The 26,234-nt window shown below is 46.2% G+C and overlaps 1 protein-coding gene across 10 annotated transcripts in view; it reads right to left on the bottom strand.

Annotated features, from left to right (window-relative positions):
• The window catches only part of spag17 (sperm associated antigen 17), a 48,870-nt gene that overhangs the window by 11,486 nt on the left and 11,150 nt on the right, over positions 1–26,234 (bottom strand). For 5 of the 10 annotated variants that reach the window (XR_016488283.1, XR_016488284.1, XR_016488286.1 and 2 more), the window contains exons 12-33: positions 24,229–24,342; positions 23,919–24,069; positions 20,822–21,007; positions 19,016–19,155; positions 18,737–18,891; positions 18,334–18,527; positions 18,087–18,157; positions 17,736–17,960; positions 14,321–14,435; positions 13,830–14,048; positions 13,485–13,672; positions 13,171–13,282; positions 12,696–12,862; positions 10,519–10,660; positions 8,467–8,684; positions 8,130–8,277; positions 4,492–4,646; positions 4,102–4,299; positions 2,780–2,922; positions 2,493–2,623; positions 1,000–1,133; positions 595–777 (exon numbers count right to left, since the gene is read on the bottom strand). Coding sequence is in view for 6 of the 10 variants with exons in the window: in XM_090207292.1 (XP_090063418.1) it covers positions 595–777; positions 1,000–1,133; positions 2,493–2,623; positions 2,780–2,922; positions 4,102–4,299; positions 4,492–4,646; positions 8,130–8,277; positions 8,467–8,684; positions 10,519–10,660; positions 12,696–12,862; positions 13,171–13,282; positions 13,485–13,672; positions 13,830–14,048; positions 14,321–14,435; positions 17,736–17,960; positions 18,087–18,157; positions 18,334–18,527; positions 18,737–18,891; positions 19,016–19,155; positions 20,822–21,007; positions 23,919–24,069; positions 24,229–24,342 (3,489 nt within the window). In the remaining 4 variants the exon portion in view is untranslated. Of the gene's footprint in view, positions 1–594; positions 778–999; positions 1,134–2,492; positions 2,624–2,779; positions 2,923–4,101; positions 4,300–4,491; positions 4,647–5,632; positions 5,742–6,646; positions 6,747–8,129; positions 8,278–8,466; positions 8,685–10,518; positions 10,661–12,695; positions 12,863–13,170; positions 13,283–13,484; positions 13,673–13,829; positions 14,049–14,320; positions 14,436–17,735; positions 17,961–18,086; positions 18,158–18,333; positions 18,528–18,736; positions 18,892–19,015; positions 19,156–20,821; positions 21,008–23,918; positions 24,070–24,228; positions 24,343–26,234 lie in introns of those variants that run through there. The other 5 variants (XR_016488285.1, XM_090207293.1, XM_090207294.1 and 2 more) reach the window with 3 other exon arrangements.

Raw genomic sequence — 26,234 nt, 5'->3', positions numbered from 1 at the left:
AACACATGTTGACATACAGATTACACTGCATACCAAACACATGTTGACATACAGATTACACTGCATACCAAACACATGTTGACATACAGATTACACCGCATACCAAACACATGGTGACATACAGATTACACCACATACCAAACACATGGTGACATACAGAGTACACCCCATACCAAACACATGTTGACATACAGAGTACACCCCATACCAAACACATGCATGTTATGATAGAACATCTATATTAAGGTAGCCTAGCAGTTAGTGCATTGGGTCAGTTACTGAAAGGTCTCTGGTTCGAATCCCTGAGCTGACAAGGTCACAAAAAACTGCTGCTGTGCTCTTGAGTAAGGCACTTAACCCTAATTGTCTCAGGGGGAGTTGGGATATGCAACAAAACAGATCTCCAATTCACATGTGTATAATACACACTGGTACATGTGTGAAAAAGGACAAATATAATCCCCCACCAAATGCTGATTATTATTATGGCCAGACATGGGACTGTGTCTGCTTGTACACTGGGTTAAGGCTGCTGTAATGGAGACTGCCTTGTAGAATACACACAGGACAATGAGATGAGCTGCAGAGCTGCACCTTGAGGCGAGTCTCCAGAGTCCTGCGGAGCTGTCTGCTGACTGGCTGGTACTGGAGCAGCTGTCGGACCTCCAGGGTATCAGGACAGCTCAGCACGGGCCTGCAGGCCTCAGAAACAGGCTTCTCTCTCAGGGTCAGACCCCGGCCCAGGGTGGTCCCGAACAGAGGACCTGGCGTCTTCCTCTGGGGCGGGGTTACAGTAGATGTTTAAAGAATGTTTTTAGGGGATAAAGTAGATTTATTTATTTATTTACATTTTAAGGTATCATCAAACCATATGACTAAAGTGTGTTTTGACCATGTATAAATGACCTTAAATTCAAGTACACGTGAAAACTAGCATGATTTGCTAATACATTATGCGTCTATTTCAACTGCATTTTCTCTTTGATTTTCTCAGTCTACCTCTACTGAGGGGAAGTTGTCCCAGCGACGGGACTTGAGGTTGGTGGGGATGATGTCCTTGTTTTGTTTCTGCATGACCCATCTGGACCACACATCCTGACGAGAGGGTCTCAGCACCGCTATACCCAGCACACCTGCAGGACAGGGAGGAGACCACAGACGTGTCTATGGGTAGACCAGGAGGAACACAGGTCTATGGAGGTAGAGTAATGAACAGAATCCTACCCTGTAGTCTGGGAGGAGACCACAGACGTGTCTATGGGTAGACCAGGAGGAACACAGGTCTATGGAGGTAGAGTAATGAACAGAATCCTACCCTGTAGGTCTAGGAGGAGACCACAGACGTGTCTATGGGTAGACCAGGAGGAACACAGGTCTATGGAGGTAGAGTAATGAACAGAATCCTACCCTGTAGGTCAGGGAGGAGACCACAGACGTGTCTATGGGTAGACCAGGAGGAACACAGGTCTATGGAGGTAGAGTAATGAACAGAATCCTACCCTGAAGGTCTGGGAGGAGACCACAGACGTGTCTATGGGTAGACCAGGAGGAACACAGGTCTATGGAGGTAGAGTAATGAACAGAATCCTACCCTGTAGGTCTAGGAGGAGACCACAGACGTGTCTATGGGTAGACCAGGAGGAACACAGGTCTATGGAGGTAGAGTAATGAACAGAATCCTACCCTGTAGGTCTAGGAGGAGACCACAGACGTGTCTATGGGTAGACCAGGAGGAACACAGGTCTATGGAGGTAGAGTAATGGACAGAATCCTACCCTGTAGGTCTAGGAGGAGACCACAGACGTGTCTATGGGTAGACCAGGAGGAAACAATGGAGGTAGAGTAATGAACAGAATCCTACCCTGTAGGTCTGGGAGGAGACCACAGACGTGTCTATGGGTAGACCAGGAGGAAACAATGGAGGTAGAGTAATGAACAAAATCCTACCCTGTAGGTCTGGGAGGAGACCACAGACGTGACTATGGGTAGACCAGGAGGAAACAATGGAGGTAGAGTAATGAACAGAATCCTACCCTGTAGGTCTGGGAGGAGACCACAGACGTGTCTATGGGTAGACCAGGAGGAACACAGGTCTATGGAGGTAGAGTAATGAACAGAAACCTACCCTGTAGTCTGGGAGGAGACCACAGACGTGTCTATGGGTAGACCAGGAGGAACACAGGTCTATGGAGGTAGAGTAATGAACAGAATCCTACCCTGTAGGTCTAGGAGGAGACCACAGACGTGTCTATGGGTAGACCAGGAGGAACACAGGTCTATGGAGGTAGAGTAATGAACAGAATCCTACCCTGTAGGTCAGGGAGGAGACCACAGACGTGTCTATGGGTAGACCAGGAGGAACACAGGTCTATGGAGGTAGAGTAATGAACAGAATCCTACCCTGAAGGTCTGGGAGGAGACCACAGACGTGTCTATGGGTAGACCAGGAGGAACACAGGTCTATGGAGGTAGAGTAATGAACAGAATCCTACCCTGTAGGTCTGGGAGGGGTTCTTTAAGCAGGGCGACAGCAGGGTCAGAGTAGTCCTCATACAAACGTTCCTCTACTGTCTGAGAGTGCAGCAGCTCTGTGCCTGAACCGTCCTTATGGGCCATGAACAACCTGGGAGTTTATTATGGATATAGAGAATGAGAGAGTACCCATCATGCTTCAGCCCAGCTTGAACACTAGAAGGGTTAAAAGGTGCCTAACTGGGGGACATTGGAATGAAAAAGGAGTCATACTGTACAGATGAGGAGCAGAGTTACTGAAGCCTACCTGGGAATGTGGACTTTACGTCCAATAGAATGCTTGGCCAGCTCTCTCTCTTCTGGCAGCCCTCCCTCCTCCTCCTCCTCCTCCTCCACTCTGCTGTCCAGAGGGCTAGAGATCTCCACTGATGCCTGGCCATCCTTCATCACCTCCACACAGCACCATTTGATACACTGTCACTATAACTCCACCATGCCCTACACATGCCCTACACATGCCCTACAAATTCCCTACACATGCCCTACACATGCCCTACACATGCCCTACACATGCCCTAAACATGCCATACAAATGCCCTACACATGCCCTACACATGCCCTACACATGCCCTACACATGCCCTAAACATGCCATACACATGCCATATACATGCCCTACAAATTCCCTACACATGCCCTACACATGCCCTACACATGCCCTACACATGCCCTACACATGCACTACACATGCACTACACATGCCCTACACATGCACTACACATGCACTACACATGCACTACACATGCACTACACATGCCCTACACATGCCCTACACATGCCCTACACATGCCCTACAAATTCCCTAAACATGCACTACACATGCCCTACACATGCACTACACATGCACTACACATGCACTACACATGCACTACACATGCCCTACACATGCCCTACACATGCCCTACACATGCCCTACAAATTCCCTAAACATGCACTACACATGCACTACACATGCACTACACATGCCCTACACATGCCCTACACATGCCCTACACATGCCCTACAAATTCCCTACACATGCCCTACACATGCACTACACATGCACTACACATGCACTACACATGCACTACACATGCACTACACATGCACTACACATGCACTACACATGCCCTACACATGCCCTACACATGCACTACACATGCACTACACATGCACTACACATGCACTACACATGCACTACACATGCCCTACACATGCCCTACACATGCCCTACAAATTCCCTAAACATGCCCTACACATGCCCTAGGAATCCTACAGTGATGTTTCCTAATTCACGTTGTCAAACAAGTTTCCAAAATGAAAATTCCCGGGGCTGGCAGAGTTCAGTGCATCGTACGATAATCCTCTGAACACTTGGCCTGATGGGAAAACAAACTGTATGGAATCTCTATTCCTATTCCTTATATAGTGCTCAAGTTATGGTCAGCGCCTTATGCCCTTGGTCCCAGATCTGTTTGTGCTGTCTGGCCAACTCCTATGGTCATCATCAAGCCAAATGGCAAGACAACACAAACAGATCTGGGACCAGACTATAAGAAGGGAACAGGGGTGTCATACAGAGCCGACCCACCTGGAAGAGGTTCCCGTGGTGGTCTGTGACCTCACACAGTGTGTCTGAGGTGGAGGTGTGGTTCATCCTGTAGCTGCCTGGCTGTTCTCTGGGACTCCAGCTGGCCAGACTCAGGGTTGGGCTGTGTTCAGGGTCTGACGTGTACACACAACTACCGTCCTGGTTGATGAACAGCAGACCTACACTGGACGGGTACACCTAGAGGGCACACGGGGACACGGAGAGTCACCCAGAATGAATATAGAACCTCAGAACACAGTCATTTGCTCGACTCATGAAAGGAAGCGTGGATCTCCTCCTCCGATGCTCTCCACGTTATGAGGATAAGGTGGGAAGACAACGGGAGGAATGGAGGAAGGACTAGTAACATTCACCCCCGGTTTCTCTTACTTGGTACGCTCCGTCGCAGGTGGCGGTGACGACGCTCCCGTCTCCAAAGAACACGTTGCAGGACCTGCCCTCGCCGAACATGGTTACCGTGGCAAACCCCAGGCGCTCCACCATCACCACCTTCTCCTTATGACACACACTGCTGGACCTCTCCCCTGGTAACACAACGTCTACATTATCACACCATCACCACCTTCTCCTTATGACACACACTGCTGGACCTCTCCCCTGGTAACACAACGTCTACATTATCACACCATCACCACCTTCTCCTTATGACACCCACTGCTGGACCTCTCCCCTGGTAACACAACGTCTACATTATCACACCATCACCACCTTCTCCTTATGACACCCACTACTGGACCTCTCCCCTGGTAACACAACGTCTACATTATCACACCATCACCACCTTCTCCTTATGACACCCACTGCTGGACCTCTCCCCTGGTAACACAACGTCTACATTATCACACCATCACCACCTTCTCCTTATGACACACACTGCTGGACCTCTCCCCTGGTAACACAACGTCTACATTATCACACCATCACCACCTTCTCCTTATGACACACACTGCTGGACCTCTCCCCTGGTAACACAACGTCTACATTATCACACCATCACCACCTTCTCCTTATGACACACACTGCTGGACCTCTCCCCTGGTAACACAACGTAGACATTATCACACCATCACCACCTTCTCCTTATGACACCCACTGCTGGACCTCTCCCCTGGTAACACAACGTAGACATTATCACACCATCACCACCTTCTCCTTATGACACACACTGCTGGACCTCTCCCCTGGTAACACAACGTAGACATTATCACACCATCACCACCTTCTCCTTATGACACACACTGCTGGACCTCTCCCCTGGTAACACAACGTAGACATTATCACACCATCACCACCTTCTCCTTATGACACCCACTGCTGGACCTCTCCCCTGGTAACACAACGTAGACATTATCACACCATCACCACCTTCTCCTTATGACACACACTGCTGGACCTCTCCCCTGGTAACACAACGTAGACATTATCACACCATCACCACCTTCTCCTTATGACACCCACTGCTGGACCTCTCCCCTGGTAACACAACGTCTACATTATCACACCATCACCACCTTCTCCTTATGACACCCACTGCTGGACCTCTCCCCTGGTAACACAACGTAGACATTATCACACCATCACCACCTTCTCCTTATGACACACACTGCTGGACCTCTCCCCTGGTAACACAACGTAGACATTATCACACCATCACCACCTTCTCCTTATGACACCCACTGCTGGACCTCTCCCCTGGTAACACAACGTAGACATTATCACACCATGAACCATCCTTCCTACACACACTGCTGGACCTCTACCCTGGTAACACAACATAGACATTATCACACCATGAACCATCCTTCCTACACACTGTTGTCTCTGTCCTGGAAACACAACATAGACATTATCACACCATGAACCATCCTTCCTACACACTGTTGTCTCTGTCCTGGTAACACAACGTAGACATTATCACACCATGAACCATCCTTCCTACACACTGTTGTCTCTGTCCTGGTAACACAACATAGACATTATCACACCATGAACCATCCTTCCCACACACTGTTGTCTCTGTCCTGGTAACACAACATAGACATTATCACACCATGAACCATCCTTCCTACACACACTGTTGTCTCTGTCCTGGTAACACAACGTAGACATTATCACACCATGAACCATCCTTCCTACACACACTGTTGTCTCTGTCCTGGTAACACAACGTAGACATTATCACACCATGAACCATCCTTCCTACACACACTGTTGTCTCTGTCCTGGTAACACAACGTAGACATTATCACACCATGAACCATCCTTCCTACACACTGTTGTCTCTGTCCTGGTAACACAATGTAGACATTATCACACCATGAACCATCCTTCCTACACACACTACTGGACCTCTCCCCTGGTAACACAACGTAGACATTATCACACCATGAACCATCCTTCCTACACACTGTTGTCTCTGTCCTGGTAACACAACGTAGACATTATCACACCATGAACCATCCTTCCCACACACTGTTGTCTCTGTCCTGGTAACACAACATAGACATTATCACACCATGAACCATCCTTCCTACACACTGTTGTCTCTATCCTGGTAACACAACATAGACATTATCACACCATCACCACCTTCTCCTTATGACACCCACTGCTGGACCTCTCCCCTGGTAACACAACGTAGACATTATCACACCATGAACCATCCTTCCCACACACTGTTGTCTCTGTCCTGGTAACACAACATAGACATTATCACACCATGAACCATCCTTCCCACACACTGTTGTCTCTGTCCTGGTAACACAACGTAGACATTATCACACCATGAACCATCCTTCCTACACACTGTTGTCTCTGTCCTGGTAACACAACGTAGACATTATCACACCATGAACCATCCTTCCTACACACACTGTTGTCTCTGTCCTGGTAACACAACGTAGACATTATCACACCATGAACCATCCTTCCTACACACTGTTGTCTCTGTCCTGGTAACACAACGTAGACATTATCACACCATGAACCATCCTTCCTACACACACTGTTGTCTCTGTCCTGGTAACACAACGTAGACATTATCACACCATGAACCATCCTTCCTACACACACTGTTGTCTCTGTCCTGGTAACACAACGTAGACATTATCACACCATGAACCATCCTTCCTACACACACTGTTGTCTCTGTCCTGGTAACACAACGTAGACATTATCACACCATGAACCATCCTTCCTACACACTGTTGTCTCTGTCCTGGTAACACATAATATACACTACTAATGTATTAGACAAGTTAGTAGTATAGCCTTTAACCTGTATCAGACCAGGTAGTAGTTAGTAGGATAGCCTTTAACCTGTATCAGACCAGGTACTAGTTAGTAGTATAGCCTTTAACCTGTATCAGACCAGGTAGTAGTTAGTAGTATAGCCTTTAACCTGTATCAGACCAGGTAGTAGTTAGTAGTATAGCCTTTAACCTGTATCAGACCAGGTAGTAGTTAGTAGTATAGCCTTTAACCTGTATCCGACCAGGTAGTAGTTAGTAGTATAGCCTTTAACCTGTATCCGACCAGGTAGTAGTTAGTAGTATAGCCTTTAACCTGTATCCGACCAGGTAGTAGTTAGTAGTATAGCCTTTAACCTGTATCAGACCAGGTAGTAGTTAGTAGTATAGCCTTTAACCTGTATCCGACCAGGTAGTAGTTAGTAGTATAGCCTTTAACCTGTATCAGACCAGGTAGTAGTTAGTAGTATAGCCTTTAACCTGTATCAGACCAGGTAGTAGTTAGTAGTATAGCCTTTAACCTGTATCAGACCAGGTAGTAGTTAGTAGTATAGCCTTTAACCTGTATCAGACCAGGTACTAGTTAGTAGTATAGCCTTTAACCTGTATCAGACCAGGTAGTAGTTAGTAGGATAGCCTTTAACCTGTATCAGACCAGGTAGTAGTTAGTAGTATAGCCTTTAACCTGTATCAGACCAGGTAGTAGTTAGTAGTATAGCCTTTAACCTGTATCAGACCATTTAGCAGTTAGCCTTTAACCTGGGTTAATGTGTTCCTGGCACCACCCACTGAGAGCCTCTCTCTCCTGGTACAGGGTAGTGATCCTGGTTCCGTCTGCATGGTCGACGATCACCGTCCCGTCTCTGTCCAGCACAGACATCACCTTGTCCTCCCGGGTGATAACAACCTGCTCACACAGAGACAAGGCAGAAGAGCTACTTTTACATATCACATGTGTAGGAAGTCAAAATGTTGACACCTTCAGAGTATCAGCTAACCCACCATTTTGGACTTTTGCAAAAAGTCGTGAGAAAACTCAAACGTGTTATTACCAACCACGATGTTAGCAAACCATGTTGCTGGTTCGTATGCTCACAGTTTGGCTGACAGGGTCTGTGGCTCTGAAGACCAGGACCGGGCCAGGGTCTGTGGTCTGGTCCCCCATGGTGGCTACTCTGTGTCCGGAGGGGCTGGTGGTGACCCAACAGACCCCCTGTCTGCCCTGGGTGTTGTCTGACGACCTCTGCTCCTCCCTGGGCTCTGGGTCACTCTGACTCTGGTCAGCCCCCAGGCTCTGCTTGGAACCCAGTTTACCTGCCCAGACACACAACCCCTCATCTCCCCTTTGTCTTTCTCAAGCACCGATACTCAACAACATTAAAGGTTGTGAAGCCAATAGATTTCAGACTGACACAGTAAAGGTCTAATAGGAAGACAAATCAAATATACAGTACCAGTCTGAAGTTTGGACACACCTACTTCTCCCAGGGTTTTGTTTATTTTTTACTATTGTAGATAAATAGTGAAGACATCAAAACTATGAAATAACACATATAGAATCATGTAGTAACCCAAAAAGTGTTAAACAAATCAAAATCTATTTCATATTTTAGATTATTCTATGTAGCCACCCTTTGCCTTGATGACAGCTTTGCACACTCTTGGCATTCTCTCAACCAGCTTCATGAGGAATTATTTTCCAAGAGTCTTGAAGGAGTTCCCACATGCGCTGAGCACTTGTTGGCTGCTTTTCCTTCACTCTGCAGTCCAACTCATCCCAAACCACCTGGAATGGTTTGAGGTCAGGTGATTGTGGAGGCCAGGTCATCTGATGCAGCACTCCATCACTCTCCTTGGTCTAATAGACCTTACACAGTCTGGAGGTGTGTTTTGGGTCATTGTCCTGTTGAAAAACAAATGATAGTCCCACTAAGCGCAAACCAGATGGGATTGCATATCACTGCAGAATGCTGTGGTGACCATGCTGGTTAAGTGTGCCTTGAATCCTAAATAAATCACAGACAGTGTCACCAGCAAAGCACCCCCACACCATCACACCTCCTCCTCCATGCTTCACGGTGGGAACCACACATGCTGAGATAATCCGTTCACCTACTCTGCGTCTCACAAAGACACAGCAGTTGGAACTAAAAATCTGAAATTTGGACTCATCAGACCAAAGGACAGATTTCCACCGGTCTAATGTCCCTTGCTTGTGTTTCTTGACCCAAGCAAGTCTCTTCTTCTTATCGGTGTCCTTTAGTAGTGGCTGGTAACTCTAATGAACTTATCCTACAGCAGAAGTAACTCTGGGTCTTCCTTTCCTGTGGCGGTCCTGATGAGAGCCAGTTTCATCACAGCAGAGGTAACTCTGGGTCTTCCTTTCCTGTGGCGGTCCTGATGAGAGCCAGTTTCATCACAGCAGAGGTAACTCTGGGTCTTCCTTTCCTGTGGCGGTCCTGATGAGAGCCAGTTTCATCACAGCAGAGGTAACTCTGGGTCTTCCTTTCCTGTGGCGGTCCTCATGAGACCCAGTTTCTTCATAGCGCTTGATGGTTTTTGCGACTGCACTTGAAGAAACTTTCAAAGTTCTATAAAATGTTCCGGATTGACTGACCTTCACGTCTTAAAGTAATGATGGACTGTCGTTTCTCTTTGCTTATTTGAGCTGTTCTTTCCATAAAATGGACATGGTCTTTTACCAAATAGGGCTCTTCTGTATACCACCACTACCATGTCACAACACAACTGATTGGCTCAAATGCATTAAGGAAAGAAATTCCACAAATTAACTTTCAACAATGCACACCTGTCAATTGAAATGCATTGCAGGTGACTACCTCATGAACCTGGTTGAGAGAATGCCAAGAGTGTGCAAAGCTGTCAGCAATGCAAAGGGTGGCTACTTTGAAGAATCTTAAATAGAAAAATATATTTTGATCTGTTTAACACTTTTTTGGTTACTACATGATTCCATATGTGTTATTTCATAGTTGATGTGTTTCATAGTCTTCACTATTATTCTACAATATAGAACAAAAGTCAAAATAAAGAAAAACCCTTGGAAGGAGTAGGTTTTGACTGGTTCTGTATAAAAAACCTACGGATAAAAATCAAGGTCCATATGATTTGTTAGAGATGTGATTACCCTTCTTGTCCTTGCTGTCTTTTCTCTCCGGTATCGGAGTCTCCTTCACTACCTCTTCCTCCTTCGCAGGGGGTTCAGGAGGAGAGGAGACAATGGGTCCTGAGTCTGTACTGCTACTGACTGAACCGTCTGCAAACAGCACCTACACAGGGACAAATCAAATCTTATTGGTCACATACACACGGTTAGCAGATGTTAATGCGAGTGTAGTGAAATGCTTGTGCTTCTAGTTCCGACCATGCAGTAATTTCTAACAAGTAATCTAACAATTTCACAACAACTACCTAATACACACAAGTGTAAAGGAATGAATAAGAATATGTACATATAAATATGTGGATGAGCGATGGCCGAACGGCATAGGCAAGATGCAGTAGATGGTATAGAGTACAGTATATACAGTGCCTTGCGAAAGTATTCGGCCCCCTTGAACTTTGCGACCTTTTGCCACATTTCAGGCTTCAAACATAAAGATATAAAACTGTATTTTTTTGTGAAGAATCAACAACAAGTGGGACAAAATCATGAAGTGGAACGACATTTATTGGACATTTCAAACTTTTTTAACAAATCAAAAACTGAGAAATTGGGCGTGCAAAATTATTCAGCCCCTTTACTTTCAGTGCAGCAAACTCTCTCTAGAAGTTCAGTGAGGATCTCTGAATGATCCAATGTTGACCTAAATGACTAATGATGATAAATACAATCCACCTGTGTGTAATCAAGTCTGCACTGTGATAGTCTCAGAGGTCCGTCAAAAGCGTAGAGAGCATCATGAAGAACAAGGAACACACCAGGCAGGTCCGAGATACTGTTGTGAATAAGTTTAAAGCCGGATTTGGATACAAAAAGATTTCCCAAGCTTTAAACATCCCAAGGAGCACTGTGCAAGCGATAATATTGAAATGGAAGGAGTATCGGACCTCTGCAAATCTACCAAGACCTGGCCGTCCCTCTAAACTTTCAGCTCATACAAGGAGAAGACTGATTAGAGATGCAGCCAAGAGGCCCATGATCACTCTGGATGAACTGCAGAGATCTACAGCTGAGGTGGGAGACTCTGTCCATAGGACAACAATCAGTCGTATATTGCACAAATCTGGCCTTTATGGAAGAGTGGCAAGAAGAAAGCCATTTCTTAAAGATATCCATAAAAAGTGTTGTTTAAAGTTTGCCACAAGCCACCTGGGAGACACACCAAACATGTGGAAGAAGGTGCTCTGGTCAGATGAAACCAAAATTGAACTTTTTGGCAACAATGCAAAACGTTATGTTTGGCGTAAAAGCAACACAGCTCATCACCCTGAACACACCATCCCCACTGTCAAACATGGTGGTGGCAGCATCATGGTTTGGGCCTGCTTTTCTTCAGCAGGGACAGGGAAGATGGTTAAAATTGATGGCAAGATGGATGGAGCCAAATACAGGACCATTCTGGAAGAAAACCTGATGGAGTCTGCAAAAGACCTGAGACTGGGACGGAGATTTGTCTTCCAACAAGACAACGATCCAAAACATAAAGCAAAATCTACAATGGAATGGTTAAAAAATAAACATATCCAGGTGTTAGAATGGCCAAGTCAAAGTCCAGACCTGAATCCAATCGAGAATCTGTGGAAAGAACTGAAAACTGCTGTTCACAAATGCTCTCCATCCAACCTCACTGAGCTCGAGCTGTTTTGCAAGGAGGAATGGGAAAAAATGTCAGTCTCTCGATGTGCAAAACTGATAGAGACATACCCCAAGCGACTTACAGCTGTAATCGCAGCAAAAGGTGGCGCTACAAAGTATTAACTTAAGGGGGCTGAATAATTTTGCACGCCCAATTTTTCAGTTTTTGATTTGTTAAAAAAGTTTGAAATATCCAATAAATGTCGTTCCACTTCATGATTGTGTCCCACTTGTTGTTGATTCTTCACAAAAAAATACAGTTTTATATCTTTATGTTTGAAGCCTGAAATGTGGCAAAAGGTCGCAAAGTTCAAGGGGGCCGAATACTTTCGCAAGGCACTGTACATATCAGATGAGTAATGTAGGGTATGTAAACATTATATAAAGTGGGGAGGGAGGAGCTTAATGTGTGTGTGTGTGTGTGTGTGTGTGTATTGTGTTTGCCAGGAGGGAGGAGCTTAATGTGTGTGTGTGTGTGTGTGTGTGTGTATTGTGTTTGCCAGTACCTGTGTTGATCCGTCTCTCATGTACTTGACCACGGTGCCCTGACCAGTGATGACCCTAGACAACTCACTGTGTAACGATGGGTCTGTGAGGTGAGGCTCCCTACTGTCACTGCAGTGTAGGGGGAAAGTCTGTCTCACCAACACACACTGACCCTCTGGAGTACTGCCTACAGTAACCAAAACTACAGTTACACACACACACACTGACCCTCTGGAGTACTGCCTACAGTAACCAAAACTACAGTTACACACACACACACTGACCCTCTGGAGTACTGCCTACAGTAACCAAAACTACAGTTACACACACACACACTGACCCTCTGGAGTACTGCCTACAGTAACCAAAACTACAGTTACACACACACTGTCTGGATACACACACACACTGTCTGGACACACACATACCCTGTCTGGACACACACACACCGTCTGGACACACACACATACACTGTCTGGACACACACACACTGACCTTCTGTATCCTCCCTGAGGAACTGCAGCAGCAGACCACTGGGGGTGGAGAGGTTTAGTCTCTGGAACGGAGCGCTGCCAGATAACGCAACCTGACCCACACACTCTCTGGTCTGGCAGGGGACAACACAGCCAGACACATGAAGGGAATAACACACAGCAGGTACGTCAACAGGAAGAACATAGATGACGAGAGCATAACGTTATACCATTGGTATCAGTATTACAACGTCGTCAACAACAAAACTCTACAACTGAACAGACGCTATGGAAACTAAATGTTTCTGTTGGTGACGGTCGATAGTATGGATCCACCTGCTCCTCTTCCTCTCTGTGTGTTGAAGACTTGTTGGTCTCTTTGGACGGCTGCACCCCCTTGGCGCTGTGGGAGGAGTTGAGTTTCTCCCGGGACAATGAGGAGGAGAGGAGGGTCGAGGGGACGGGGGAGAGACTGGAGTCTGTGGGCATGTCTAGATCAGAGTCCTGACCGGCCTCCATCTCACCTACAGACACGTCAACAAGCAGACTGTTACCGTAGTCACCTTAAAGCTAGACATCACCACACACAACATAGGGACCAGACTACGTCCCCATAACAGGAACAGTACAGCAAGTGGTTTAATGACAGAGAAACAGACAGCATCCGTGTAAGGTGTTCACCCTGCTCCCCTGTGGGGTCGTAGTGACTGTAGGAGAGGTGGATGCCGCTGTCCAGCACAGCTGAGAAGGAGCCCAGCCAAACACTCTTATTGGTGGGACTCTGTGTCTCCATGGGGACCGCGTCCTTTGGGCTCTCCTCCTGGTGTCTGTTTGGCTGGGTGATGTGGCTGTACAAATGATGCTTGTCCTTCATCACACACACCTTGATGAGCGTCGACCCTGGAAACAGAACATCGGCTATGGCTATGTTTACACAGGCAGCCCAATTCTGATTTTTTTTTTTTACACTAATTGGTCTTTTGACCAATCACATCAGATCTTTTCACATCAGATCTTTTTCAGAGCTCATCTGATTGGTCAAAAGACCAATTAGTGGGGAAAAAAAGATCAGAATTGGGCTGCCTGTGTAAACGCAGCCTTAGAGAATCAACGTGTGAATAAAAGAGAGCGAAAGTGTGTATGGTAATAGTGGTGTGTGTGTGTGTGTTCACCCTGGACAAAGTGGATGGTCTCCACCTGGATGTGGCCTCCGTCAGAGGGGTATAGGGAGTGGACCTGGCCTGAGACCTGGATCAGCTGCCCCTCCATGCTGTAACCAGTGAATCCCTTCACACACACACACACACACACACACACACACACACACACACACACACACACACACACACACACACACACACACACACACACACACACACACACACACACACACTATTTAACATTTTTAAAAAGGTCCTCATTCTGTTGATATTGTTGCAGCAGATACTTTTTGGGTGAAAGGCACCATGCCATAACAGCACAGTAAAACATGATCTATCTAGTATCTGCAGGGAATATATCCCCATATCTCCTCACCCAGAAAACCAGTTACCAACCACAGAATGATGTCATTACTAGTATCTGCTGGGACTATATCCCCATATCTGCTCACCCAGAAAACCAGTTACCAACCACAGAATGATGTCATTACTAGTATCTGCTGGGACTATATCCCCATATCTCCTCACCCAGAAAACCAGTTACCAACCACAGAATGATGTCATTACTAGTATCTGCTGGGACTATATCCCCATATCTGCTCACCCAGAAAACCAGTTACCAACCACAGAATGATGTCATTACTAGTATCTGCTGGGACTATATCCCCATATCTCCTCACCCAGAAAACCAGTTACCAACCACAGAATGATGTCATTACTAGTATCTGCTGGGACTATATCCCCATATCTCCTCACCCAGAAAACCAGTTACCAACCACAGAATGATGTCATTACTAGTATCTGCTGGGACTATATCCCCATATCTCCTCAACCAGAAAACCAGTTACCAACCACAGAATGATGTCATTACTAGTATCTGCTGGGACTATATCCCCATATCTCCTCACCCAGAAAACCAGTTACCAACCACAGAATGATGTCATTACTAGTATCTGCTGGGACTATATCCCCATATCTCCTCACCCAGAAAACCAGTTACCAACCACAGAATGATGTCATTACTAGTATCTGCTGGGACTATATCCCCATATCTCCTCACCCAGAAAACCAGTTACCAACCACAGAATGATGTCATTACTAGTATCTGCTGGGACTATATCCCCATATCTGCTCACCCAGAAAACCAGTTACCAACCACAGAATGATGTCATTACTAGTATCTGCTGGGACTATATCCCCATATCTGCTCACCCAGAAAACCAGTTACCAACCACAGAATGATGTGATTACTAGTATCTGCTGGGACTATATCCCCATATCTCCTCACCCAGAAAACCAGTTACCAACCACAGAATGATGTCATTACTAGTATCTGCTGGGACTATATCCCCATATCTCCTCACCCAGAAAACCAGTTACCAACCACAGAATGATGTCATTACTAGTATCTGCTGGGACTATATCCCCATATCTCCTCACCCAGAAAACCAGTTACCAACCACAGAATGATGTCATTACTAGTATCTGCTGGGACTATATCCCCATATCTCCTCAACCAGAAAACCAGTTACCAACCACAGAATGATGTCATTACTAGTATCTGCTGGGACTATATCCCCATATCTCCTCACCCAGAAAACCAGTTACCAACCACAGAATGATGTCATTACTAGTATCTGCTGGGACTATATCCCCATATCTCCTCACCCAGAAAACCAGTTACCAACCACAGAATGATGTCATTACTAGTATCTGCTGGGACTATATCCCCATATCTCCTCACCCAGAAAACCAGTTACCAACCACAGAATGATGTCATTACTAGTATCTGCTGGGACTATATCCCCATATCTCCTCACCCAGAAAACCAGTTACCAACCACAGAATGATGTCATTACTAGTATCTGCTGGGACTATATCCCCATATCTCCTCACCCAGAAAACCAGTTACCAACCACAGAATGATGTCATTACTAGTATCTGCTGGGACTATATCCCCATATCTCCTCACCCAGAAAACCAGTTACCAACCACAGAATGATGTCATTACTAGTATCTGCTGGGACTATATCCCCATATCTGCTCACCCAGAAAACCAGTTACCAACCACAGAATGATGTCATTACTAGTATCTGCTGGGACTATATCCCCATATCTGCTCACCCAGAAAACCAGTTACCAACCACAGAATGATGTGATTACTAGTATCTGCTGGGACTATATCCCCATATCTCCTCACCCAGAAAACCAGTTACCAACCACAGAATGATGTCATTACTAGTATCTGCTGGGACTATATCCCCATATCTCCTCAACCAGAAAACCAGTTACCAACCACAGAATGATGTCATTACTAGTATCTGCTGGGACTATATCCCCATATCTGCTCACCCAGAAAACCAGTTACCAACCACAGAATGATGTCATTACTAGTATCTGCTGGGACTATATCCCCATATCTCCTCACCCAGAAAACCAGTTACCAACCACAGAATGATGTCATTACTAGTATCTGCTGGGACTATATCCCCATATCTCCTCACCCAGAAAACCAGTTACCAACCACAGAATGATGTCATTACTAGTATCTGCTGGGACTATATCCCCATATCTCCTCACCCAGAAAACCAGTTACCAACCACAGAATGATGTCATTACTAGTATCTGCTGGGACTATATCCCCATATCTCCTCACCCAGAAAACCAGTTACCAACCACAGAATGATGTCATTACTAGTATCTGCTGGGACTATATCCCCATATCTCCTCACCCAGAAAACCAGTTACCAACCACAGAATGATGTCATTACTAGTATCTGCTGGGACTATATCCCCATATCTCCTCACCCAGAAAACCAGTTACCAACCACAGAATGATGTCATTACTAGTATCTGCTGGGACTATATCCCCATATCTGCTCACCCAGAAAACCAGTTACCAACCACAGAATGATGTCATTACTAGTATCTGCTGGGACTATATCCCCATATCTGCTCACCCAGAAAACCAGTTACCAACCACAGAATGATGTCATTACTAGTATCTGCTGGGACTATATCCCCATATCTCCTCAACCAGAAAACCAGTTACCAACCACAGAATGATGTCATTACTAGTATCTGCTGGGACTATATCCCCATATCTCCTCACCCAGAAAACCAGTTACCAACCACAGAATGATGTCATTACTAGTATCTGCTGGGACTATATCCCCATATCTCCTCACCCAGAAAACCAGTTACCAACCACAGAATGATGTCATTACTAGTATCTGCTGGGACTATATCCCCATATCTGCTCACCCAGAAAACCAGTTACCAACCACAGAATGATGTCATTACTAGTATCTGCTGGGACTATATCCCCATATCTCCTCAACCAGAAAACCAGTTACCAACCACAGAATGATGCCATTACGAAGGTGGAATGCCATATTGTGCCTTTAAAGGGTGTTTATAGACTCACAGTGAAGACGTCGGTGGGCGACTGCAGCTTCGCTCTCTGTTCTCCAGGGGTCCCCACAGCCAGGTCAGGGGTCACGTCCTCCCTGCTCTTCTTCGTGGTCGAGGGGGCTGTTTTCTTGTTCTCCTTGGACGAGTCGGCGCGCTCCGCCCCCTTCCCTCCTTTATCTTTCTTAGCTTTCTTCACCTGTTCCTCCTCCTTCTGTCTGTCCTGCTCCATCTTCCACGCCTGGACAGAGATGAGTTGGTATAAGAACATCAGCAGCACAGTTAGAATCATCAGACTGTATTAAAGATACTGAAGACATGAATCACTATAAAACGGGGTGGAAGACAGTAAGACAGAGTCCGTTACTTTGAGCGAGTCTTCTCTGATGTACTGGTCTGGAGGACCTTCCTCTGGGACAGGAGACTTGGCTGGGGAGGCTTCAGGTACACAGGGACACAACGTTTACATCACAGGGGGACTGTAGCACTGTAACTACTAGTACTACTCTTAGTGCTGTTTTTCATCTATCGTATTTGATGTATCCATGGTAATGAGTGTGTATGTTATACCAATGGATTTCAGCCTGTTTTGACTGATATTTTGGCTTCCTTACTTGCAGTGTGTTTTGTTGAGACAGTGCCCTTCTTGGTGCCCTTAGCCGACTCTGTCCTGCCTTTCTCTGAGGAGTCAGGCGGGGTGGGCCCTCTCAGTTTCTCTGCCTCTCTCTTGGCCTGCAGAGCTAGCCACTTCACCTCCTCCTCCTCGGTCCAGTCAGATATAGAGTTGGCCACGTGCTCAAGGTACTTCCTGACGACAGAGAGGGAACGGTGGAAAGCGGTCGGGTTTTAATAAATACAATCCTAAACAGGATCCAGAGTCTAATGTACTCTGTGATTTTATCGTTTTCTAACACAAAAATAAATCAACAAAATGGGTTTGGAGAAAATATATATCCAACTGTTAAACAACTGATTTATAGCAAATGTGAAAGTTGCTTGATATTTTAAAAACTGTACCTGAACCCAACGTTGGTGTGGAGGGCCATGTCCCATAATTCCTTGCACTGGCGTTGAGGGCTCATGGGATTGTGACAGACGATGAACAGGGTGTTGTCCAGACTACCACAGAAGGTGTCCATGCAGCGGTAGGACTGAGAGGCAGAGTGGAGAATCTACAGCAAGACAACAAGGGGGTCACTAGAACATGCTGTGGTTGTTTTCCTCTCTGTGTTCCCTGAGGATAACAAATGGTCACAAAAAGGAGCCAGAAATCAGAAGGTATTGATTGATGTTGACCTGGGGAAAGACATTGGCGTTGTGGTGCTCAGTATAGTGCCAGTCACTGAGCGATCGCATCCGGCTTCTCTGCATCTCAGTAACATCTACGACATCAGACAAACTCTCCTCTGATTCATCCTGGAGGTGGAACGCTTTACCTGTAGAGGAATCAGACCAACACATCTGGTAGTAGACGAGTCTGGATTCAGACCAACAGACCTGGAGGTAGACTAGTCTGGATTCAGACCAACACATCTGGTAGTAGACAAGTCTGGATTCAGACCAACAGACCTGGAGGTAGACTAGTCTGGATTCAGACCAACACATCTGATAGTAGACTAGTCTGGATTCAGACCAACAGACCTGGAGGTAGACTAGTCTGGATTCAGACCAACACATCTGGTAGTAGACTAGTCTGGATTCAGACAAACACATCTGGTAGTAGACTAGTCTGGATTCAAACCAACAGACCTGGTAGTAGACGAGTCTGGATTCAGACCAACAGACCTGGAGGTAGACTAGTCTGGATTCAGACCAACAGACCTGGAGGTAGACTAGTCTGGATTCAGACCAACAGACCTGGAGGTAGACTAGTCTGGATTCAGACCAACACATCTGGTAGTAGACTAGTCTGGATTCAGACCAACACATCTGGTAGTAGACTAGTCTGGATTCAGACCAACAGACCTGGTGGTAGACTAGTCTGGATTCAGACCAACACATCTGGTAGTAGATTATTCTGGATTCAGACCAACAGACCTGGTAGTAGACTAGTCTGGATTCAGACCAACAAATCTGGTAGTGGACTAGTCTGGATTCAGACCAACACATCTGGTAGTAGACTAGTCTGGATTCAGACCAACAGACCTGGTAGTAGACTAGTCTGGATTCAGACCAACACATCTGGTAGTAGACTAGTCTGGATTCAGACCAACAGACCTGGTAGTAGACTAGTCTGGATTCAGACCAACAGACCTGGTAGTAGACTAGTCTGGATTCAGACCAAAAGACCTGGTAGTAGACTAGTCTGGATTCAGACCAACACATCTGGTAGTAGACTAGTCTGGATTCAGACCAACAGACCTGGTAGTAGACTAGTCTGGATTCAGACCAACACATCTGGTAGTAGACTAGTCTGGATTCAGACCAAAAGACCTGGTAGTAGACTAGTCTGGATTGAGACCAACAGACCTGGTAGTAGACTAGTCCGGATTCAGACCAACAGTTCTGGTAGTAGACTAGTCTGGATTCAGACCAACACATCTGGTAGTAGACTAGTCTGGATTCAGACCAACACATCTGGTAGGAGACTAGTCTGGATTCAGACCAACACATCTGGTAGTAGACTAGTCTGGATTCAGACCAACAGACCTGGTAGTAGACTAGTCTGGATTCAGACCAACACATCTGGTAGTAGACTAGTCTGGATTCAGACCAACACATCTGGTAGTAGACTAGTCTGGATTCAGACCAATATGTGTCACAGTACATTTGAAGTTTTTAACACACGGTTGCATAATGAGTGGGCTTCCAACAGCAGGTTTCACTTCAGTAACCTACAGGCTTTTTGAGGAGCTACTCAGCTGCTGTCTGACAGGTGGTAGGATATTCATCTCCTCAAACTAGTCTCTGTATGCTGTGCGCCTGTGATAAATAAGATGCATGACAACTAATGAAAATACACAAGCGGCAATTAAATTCCACTAAATTATGCAAATTAACCTATAGACCGATAAGCATGCCGGTCTATGTATTTTCAGCGGCAAACCGATTAACGGTTAAGCGTTAACATCCCTAGTGTCAGAGTTCATAGAACGTCTGTACCTTGTGTCTTGTTGATGTGTCTGAGGTAGTTCTTGGCGAAGCAGACCGGGTCGTCCCAGGGCAGGCAGGTAGGTTGAGGGGAACCAGCAGAGGTCAGTAGGCCTCCCTCCTCCAGCTGGGTCAGGGGCATGCTCTCAAACACAAACTGTCTGACCACTCTCTCCACCTCCGGCCAGCTCAGAGACTCTGTAAAGACACCCATCAGAATAACACAGGAGGTTGTTGGCAATTTCATTGGGGAGGACGGGCTCGTGGTACTGGCTGGAGCGTAATAGGTGGAATTCCATTTGCTTCGTTCCAGCAATTATTGTGAGCCGTCCTCCCCTCAGAAGCATCCACTGCAGAACACCACACACTTATGCTGAATCCCAAATCAAGATCTGATGCATTCTGATAGGTATAGAGCTATATGGTATAGAGCTATATGGTACAGAGCAATATGGTATAGAGCTATATGGTACAGAGCTATATGGTATAGAGCTATATGGTATAGAGCTATATGGCATAGAGCTATATGGATAGGTATAGAGCTATATGGTGTAGAGCGATATGGTATAGAGCTTAATGGATAGGTATAGAGCTATATGGTACAGAGCGATATGGTATAGAGCTATATGGTATAGAGCTATATGGATAGGTATAGAGCTATATGGATAGGTATAGAGCTATATGGTATAGAGCTATATGGTACAGAGCTATTTGGTATAGAGCTATATGGATAGGTATAGAGCTATATGGTGTAGAGCGATATGGTATAGAGCTTTATGGTGTAGAGCGATATGGATAGGTATAGAGCTACAGTGGGGAGAACAAGTATTTGATACACTGCTGATTTTGCAGGTCTTCCACTTACAAAGCATGTAGAGGTCTGTAATTTTTATCATAGGTACACTTCAACTGTGAGAGACGGAATCTAAAAAAAAATCCAGAAAATCACATTGTATGATTTTTAAGTAATTAATTAACTTCACGTTTGGGATGGTGTTCTTCGGCTTGCAAGCGTCCTCCCTTTTCCTCCAAACATAACGATGGTCATTATGGCCAAACAGTTCTATTGTTGTTTCATCAGACCAGAGGACATTTCTCCAAAAAGTACGATCTTTGTCCCCATGTGCAGTTGGCTTTTTTATGGTCGTTCTGGAGCAGTGGCTTCTTCCTTGCTGAGCGGCCTTTCAGGTTATAGGACTTGTTTTACTGTGGATATAGATACTTTTGTACCTGTTTCCTCCAGCATATTCACAAGGTCATTTGCTGTTGTTGGGGATTGATTTGCACTTTTCGCACCAAAGTATGTTCATCTCTAGGAGACAGAACACGTCTCCTTCCTGAGCAGTATGACGGCTGCGTGGTCCCATGGTGTTTATACTTGTGTACTATTGTTTGTACAGATGAACGTGGTACCTTTACGCGTTTGAAAATTGCTCCCAAGGATGAACCAGACTTGCGGAGGTCTACTATTTTTTTTCTGAGATCTTGGCTGATTTCTTTTGATTTTCCCATGATGTCAAGCAAAGAGGCACTGAGTTTGAAGATAGACCTTGAAATACATCCACAGGTACACCTGCAATTGACTCAAATGATGTCAATTAGCCTATCAGAAGCTTCTAAAGCCATGACATCATTTTCTGGAATGTTCCAAGCTGTTTAAAGGCACAGTCAACTTAGTGTATTGAAACCTCTGACCCACTGGAATTGGGATACAGCGAATTATAAATTAAATAATCTGTCTCTAAACAATTGTTGAGAAAATTACTTGTGTCATGCACAATGCAGATGTCCTAACTGACTTGCCAAAACTATAGTTTGTTAACAATAAATTTGTGGAGTGGTTGAAAAACGAGTGTATGTAAACTTCCGACTTCAACTGTATACAGCTATATGGTATATGGTATATGGTATATGGTATATGGTATATGTTGAAAACTTGATTCAGTCTAGGGGAAGTAATTACCATATATTTTTTAACCCTATCAGATTCTTCAGATCTTGAGGAATGCCTAGAGAGTAGGAGGTAGGGGTCTATCTGGAATTCAGCATTTCACTCTGCTGATCTAACAGAGCACCACATTGGTAGTGATAGTACAGGATGGAACCTCTCCTTCCTCATGAAGTAGCCCACAGCTCAGACTCTCTCAGACTATTTATTCAGTTTAACTCTCCGTCTCCTCTCTCTAACATCATGGAGAATGTATTCATCCCACCAGCCAGTAGCAGCAGCAACCCACTGGGCACACACTGGTTGAATCAACGTTGTTTACACATCGTGGAATAGACGTTGAATTGACGTCTGTGCCCAGTGGGTGTCTCACCCCAGCCCAGAACCAACCAGCCAGGGTGATCATTTAACAGCATCCCACCATCTGTTGGTCTTTAGTGGGACTGTGCTCTGTAATTACCAAGACTAAATACAGGTTGGGGCTGCAATAATAACACTACTCAGCGCACCTGAGCCACAATGCAATCTGGCTATCACGCTCAATTGGTCTGCATAAAATTCCATAGGCTATAAAAAACGCAGAGCTGTGAGCTGTGACTGAGAGTGTGTGTCTGTGTGGTGTGTGCGTGTCTGTGTGTGTGTGATTTGTATATGCATGTGTGTGTGTGTGTGGTGTGTGGCTGTGTGTGAGTATGTGGTGTGGTGTGTGTGTGTCTGTGTGAGTGTGCATGGCTGTGTGTAAGTGTGTCTATGTGGCTGTGTGTGTCTGTGTGTGTGTTCTCTCCTCACCGTCGGTGCAGTAGTGTGTGTGTGTGTGTGTTCTCTCCTCACCGTCGGTACAGTAGTGTGTGTGTGTGTGTTCTCTCCTCACCGTCGGTACAGTAGTGTGTGTGTGTGTGTTCTCTCCTCACCGTCAGTGCAGTAGTGTGTGTGTGTGTTCTCTCCTCACCGTCAGTGCAGTAGTGTGTGTGTGTGTGTGTGTTCTCTCCTCACCGTCGGTTCAGTAGTGTGTGTGTGTGTGTTCTCTCCTCACCGTCGGTGCAGTAGTGTGTGTGTGTGTTCTCTCCTCACCGTCGGTGCAGTAGTGTGTGTGTGTGTGTGTGTGTGTGTGTTCTCTCCTCACCGTCGGTGCAGTAGTGTGTGTGTGTGTTCTCTCCTCACCGTCGGTGCAGTAGTGTGTGAGCTCCTGGATGCGGGCCAGTCTGGTTCTATTTCCACTCAGGGGGCGGACAGAGCGGAGAAGATTCCACACCGGAGTGTTTCTCATCATCTCTGTCTCTGTCTTCACCGCATCAACGCTGTTATGGACCTGCTATAACACAATACATCCCTCAGAGACCGTACCTGGAGGATACAGCTGCTGCTAATTACAGAGCCTGTGTGTGTATGTGCGTGTGTGTGTGCCTGTGTGTGTGCGTGTGTGTGTGTGTGTGTGTGTGTGTGTGTGTGTGTGTGCGTGTGTGTCTCTCACAGGCAGGTGGTGCAGTCTCAGGGCTCTCTCGTCATGACAGTTGATCAGTAGAGGTCTCTGGTGCTCAGTCTTCTGCTGGGTGTTCTCCACAGCACCAAACGTCTCCCTCAACGTCTACCAATAAATACATCATGCTCTATGTTACGCAGGTCTATACATTAATTGGAAAAAAACATGAAGAACACCTTCCTAATATTGAGTGTGTCCCCCCCCCCCCCCCCCCGTTGACATCAGAACAGTCTCGATTCGTCCGGGCCTGGACTCTAAAAGGTGTGGAAAGCGTTCCACAGAGATGCTGGCCCATGTAGACACTAATGCTTCCCACAGTTGTATCAAGTTGGCTGGATGTCCTTTGGGTGGTGGACCATTCTTGATAAACACGGGAAAGCGTGAAAAACCAGCAGCGTTGCAGTTCTTGACACACTCTAACCAGTGAATCTGGCACCTACACACACACATACCCTGTTCAAAGTTACTTCAATCTTTTGTCTTGCTCATTCACCCTCTGAATGGCACATACACAATCCATGTCTCAATTGTCTCAAGGCCTAAAAATCAGTTTTTAACCTGTTTCCTCCCCTTCATCTACACTGATTGAAGTGGATTTAACTAATGACATCCATAAGAAATCATTCCTTTCACCTGGATTCACCTGGTCAGGCTAGGTCATGGAAAGAGCAGGTGTTCTTAATGTTTTGTATACTCAGTGTATAATCTATAGTCTACAGAAACCATACTATACTGGGGAAACAGTATATCAGGTATAGAGGGTCAGGGTGTAGTCTACAGAAACCATACTATACTGGGGAAACAGTATAACAGGTATAGAGTGTTATGGTGAGTGAATGAGGACCCAAAAGCGAATCAACTTAAACAGAGCTTCTTTAATTACCAAACATAGGTAGGCTCAGATGGACCGGCAGATTCCGACAGGACAGGACAAGGTTACAGCAAACATGACGGCAGTCTGGTTCAGGCATGAATGACACAAACAAACAAGAATCCGACAAGGACAGGAGCAGAAACAGAGAGAGATATAGGGACCTAATCAGAGGGAAAAAGGGAACAGGTGGGGAACGGGGTGAATGGGTAGTTAGAGGAGACAAGGGACAGCTGGGGGAAAGCGGGGGAGAAAAGGTAACCTAACACGACCAGCAGAGGGAGACAGGGTGAAGGGAAAGGACAGAGACAAGACAACATGACAGTACATGACAGTACCCCCCCACTCACCGAGCGCCTCCTGGCGCACTCGAGGAGGAAACCTGGCGGCAACGGAGGAAATCATCAATCAGCGCACGGTCCAGCACGTCCCGAGAGGGAACCCAACTCCTCTCCTCAGGACCGTACCCCTCCCAGTCAACTAGGTACTGATGACCACGGCCCCGAGGACGCATGTCCAAGATTTTACGGACCCTGTAGATAGGTGCGCCCTCGACAAGGATGGGGGGGGGGGGGGGGGGGGAGACGAGCGGGGGCGCGAAGAACGGGCTTAACACAGGAGACATGGAAGACCGGGTGGACGCGACGAAGATATCGCGGAAGAAGAAGTCGCACTGCGACAGGATAAATGACCTGAGAGATACGGAATGGACCAATGAACCGCGGGGTCAACTTGCGAGAAGCCGTCTTAAGGGGAAGGTTCTGAGTGGAGAGCCAAACTCTCTGACCGCGACAATATCTAGGGCTCTTCGTTCTACGCTTATTAGCAGCTCTCACAGTCTGCGCCCTATAACGGCAAAGTGCAGACCTGACCCTCTTCCAGGTGCGCTCGCAACGTTGGACAAAAGCCTGAGCGGAGGGGACGCTGGACTCGGCGAACTGAGATGAGAACAACGGAGGCTGGTACCCGAGGCTACTCTGAAAAGGAGATAGCCCGGTCGCAGACGAAGGAAGCGAGTTGTGGGCGTATTCTGCCCAGGGGAGCTGTTCTGACCAAGACGCAGGGTTGCGAAAAGAAAGACTGCGTAAGATGCGACCAATAGTCTGATTGGCCCGTTCTGCTTGAC

The sequence above is a fragment of the Oncorhynchus mykiss genome, chromosome 18, assembly GCF_057628025.1.
Source record: "Oncorhynchus mykiss isolate SJ-2025 chromosome 18, ASM5762802v1, whole genome shotgun sequence".
Classification (NCBI taxonomy): domain Eukaryota; kingdom Metazoa; phylum Chordata; class Actinopteri; order Salmoniformes; family Salmonidae; genus Oncorhynchus; species Oncorhynchus mykiss.
The sequence above is the reverse complement of the archived record's forward strand: the minus strand, read 5'-3'. Positions and strand labels throughout refer to the sequence as shown.